The 3712-nt window shown below is 37.8% G+C and overlaps 1 protein-coding gene across 1 annotated transcript in view; it reads right to left on the reverse strand.

Annotated features, from left to right (window-relative positions):
* Positions 1-1884: 1884 nt before the first annotated feature.
* LOC116700352 (short transient receptor potential channel 4) overlaps positions 1885-3712 on the reverse strand; it is a 24632-nt gene continuing 22804 nt past the window's right edge. The window contains exon 15 of the mRNA XM_032533458.1: positions 1885-3410. Within this exon, the coding sequence (XP_032389349.1) occupies positions 2715-3410 (696 nt within the window). The 3' untranslated portion in view covers positions 1885-2714. The remainder of the gene's footprint in view (positions 3411-3712) is intronic.

Here is a 3712-nt window from a genome sequence, read left to right on the forward strand (position 1 = left end):
GTGTGTGAATGGTGAATGGTTCCTGTACTATGTAAAAGTGCTTTGAGTAGTTGTTAAGACTAGAAAGTGCATTATAAATACAGTACATTTAAATAAGAATAACTTCTGCAAACTACAGTCTGTCTAATTGAATGTAGAGAAAATTATTTGAGAAAAGATTTTACTTTAGCTCACCTTGATCATAAATTCCTGGAATCTGATTTCATCCTATTTCTTTTCTTTAGTAACTAGATTAATTCATCATATGCACTCTAAATTTAAACATTTTGTGTATTTTAGAGACAATATAGATTCATTTCAGATGTTCAGAACTAATCAGTTTAGTCATAATATGTGAAAGCAACTCACTATTTTGAACTTATATTTTCCATTACATAATACAAAATTTTACTGAACATTAACACTAAGCATTAGGAGTGTGAGCCTGTGTGCATGTGGGTTTGAGCGCTTTTTATTCATGTGTTTGTGCATCTGTGACAGCCGGGTTCAGAGCAGCTGGAAGATCCATCATAAACCCAGGAGCATTTCAGCGCAGCCTTTTGATCACAAATGGAGCACAGTTTCATCATATGTTGAATATTTCATCTTGTTTTCAATTGCTCGGTCACTTGTTCGCTTACTGAAATTACTGAAGTAAAAATAGAAAAGTGACAGAAAGCAGCCAAAAGATAAGCGCAGAGAAAACAAAAAGGTTTAGTCTGTCGGAGAACAAACATTTTGCTTTCATGCATGAGTTTTTGTGTAACTGGCTTGTGTTTTAGACAGTAGGAAAGTGTTAGAAAGTTGTTGGAACCTGAGATTTCTTTCGGACATGATGTCTACTTCCTATTCTTAATATGGTCTTTAGGAGAAGAAAATTACTACTTTGTCTTTTGCTACATCTTTCTCCACTTACAGAAAGTCATTACGAATGGTTTGGCTTCCTGGTTGAACAGCAAATTCACATGCACTCATCACATCTAAGGACAAAAAGCAAAAAGCCAAAATAAATATTTTGTTTCACAAAGTGATGAAACGCCGGAAACACTTTGCAAATGTCTGTAACCTGCTGATTAGTTACTTGCACAAAATGTGACACCATTACACACAGAAGAACTAGAAAAACCTTTCATTAAATAAAGGGTTTGGTGGTTTAACCCCCTGCTACTTTAGTCCTTGAGCAAGACCCTGAAATGAATGTGATGTAATGACACACAATTGAGTACACATTTGATAGAACAAATGCATGCAGCACATAGAACTAAAAGTTTGCTGCGGTAGACTGGCAGTAAAAGATAAGTTGATAAAGGGATGAATATGTGCCAGCAGATAAATTACATATACAATTTCCCCTTGTTGTGAGTGTTTGAACTAAAGAGGGCATTTCAGCTGGTAATGTACATAATGTTGTTGTATAAATGTGTAAGCTACATGTCAAGTTTTCACCCATTTACGATCCTTCCAAGGCAGTTTCATCAGGTCGTGGTACTAGTCATGGCTTTGAAACTCTTCCTTAAAGAACATAAATATTAAAAGTGCTGTGAAGTTTTTTAACCAAAACATGTTTTTATTTTGTATTTCAGTTACACTTTGGAATTCCTCACAGGTTTTCTTAAGAACCGATAAGCCTTTATGACCGAGTGACTACAAAGGACTTAGAAAACAATTGAATTGTTAAACAAAAATAAAAAGTCAGCAAAAAGTAAAATCCTTAAAAGTGACTTTAAATACTATAATAAGCTTAAATGTAAGCGTCCTGTTCATGTCTGTATCTGTCTGCAATCTGCATTGAACAAAAGTAAAAAAGCCAATTAAAAAGTATATTTGATTTATTTAGTTTTAATCTCTGTAACATTATTCCTTCAAACTAACATGACATCTAAAGGTACCAGAAAAACAAACGGCTTCAAATGAACTTATAAAGTTTATTTTCTGTAGGACTTATAAAACATGAATAATATGTTGCTTCATATGGTTGATACGCTGTGTTCATTTTGTATATTCTCCATTATTCTTCATCGGTCATGTTCTACTTTACATATGAGAATACCTGTCATGAACTCACTGTTAAATGTACTCTTCACAATGATGACAGAGAATCACAATCCTAGGTTTTTGCATAGAAAAACATTGACAGAATTGTTGTTGCATGGTCTTGACACATCTTTGAGATGCTCTATGCCAGTGTAAAGTGCAGAAACAGACAGAGTAAGGCAGAGAGTTAAGTCAAACAGAACACATCTATTGCTCTAGTATGATAAGGATGGGTAAAGTTAAGCGGTGTAGAGATAAATGGGAATGAAAAGAGATGGAGAGAGATTAACGGAGATTGAGAGATGGATAACTTGAAGAGAAGGTCACAGATCAGGTAAGAAGGAGAGAGAGCAAGAGAGAAGAGGTTAACAAAGAGGAAATCAGGAAATATTCATTCCCAATCATCAGTAGGTATGAGATAAGAAGAATTTACTTTATCCTAAAATCGAAATCCTTGCGATGTTAAAGAGCTCCGTTTAGCTTTGCTGCATCACCACTGCTAATATAACGGCATTTAAAACACTTACACCAAAAACCTCCCTGAGTCTTCATAGATCAAATCTGATCATTAGTTTAGTAAAAACTGGAACAGTTAGACTCCTTGCAACAAAAACATCCGCAATTAAAGCTCACATTAATCGTCCCTCTGTCGTCATTCCAGCATTACTTGGCATGTAATTACACACATGTAACATCACATCTTATGCCTCTTCTCTGAATGACTCTGTCAAACATCCACTAGCTACGGAGTCACCGCAGGATAAACTCTCTTTATCTTTCTCCACGGTTTCTTTTTTTCCATCTTCATTCCAGCTGTTATTGGTGTTCGAGACCTCGCCGTTTTCATTTAGGGATTCATTTACAGCTATTTCCTCTTCTTTTTCTGTCTGCAGGAGTCCTTTCTCATCTCTACCGGTTGCCCTATGATCTTTGTCTTGCTGCTCTCTGTCTGAGCCCCCGGACTCCCCCGCTTCCTCTGACAAAGAGTACATCTCTCCTGCACCTGATGTGGCTTCATTGCCACCCCAGTGGCGTTTCTGGAACAGGCCAAAGTCAGTAATATCTTTGGAGGAATTTCTCTTCTGGCTTGACGTTTTGACAAAGCTTTCATCAGAGACCAAAAGTCCGTAAGGTAGACCGTTGGAGGCTTCAGGCGGCCTGGGTGAAGCTGTAGAACTGCCCTGTTTGAGGATTGATGCGATAATCTTGAATCGGTTGAGTTTGCTTTTCACCTGGCTGGTCTGAGGGGAGGAAGAAACCTTGCGCGAGGCATTGGGGTAAGCAAGACTGGACTCCACTGAGCTGCCACTTGCCTTTGCCCCCTGTAGAGCAGGCTTCCCTGTCTTCACCATGCCCATCACCTCATAACGAAAACTGGAGATATCTTGTTTCAGCTCCTGGGAGAGCAAAGCAAAAAGTGAGCGCCCCTGCTAAATTAACTTTTTTTTTCATTTGACTATTAGCCACAGTTGTTAGTGTTTGAAGAGCATTCTGCAGAGTATTGATTCAATTTCAACTCAGTCAATACTAAATGGATCCATTTATTAAAGGTCCCATGGCATGAAAATTGTACTTGATGAGGTTTTTTAACACTAATATGCGTTCCCTCAGCCTGCCTATGGCCCCCCAGTTGCTTGAAATGGTGATAGGTGTAAATTGAGCCAGGGGTATCCTGCTCTGCCTTTGAGAAAATGAAAGC

Source organism: Etheostoma spectabile, chromosome 13, assembly GCF_008692095.1.
Source record: "Etheostoma spectabile isolate EspeVRDwgs_2016 chromosome 13, UIUC_Espe_1.0, whole genome shotgun sequence".
Classification (NCBI taxonomy): Eukaryota; Metazoa; Chordata; class Actinopteri; order Perciformes; family Percidae; genus Etheostoma; species Etheostoma spectabile.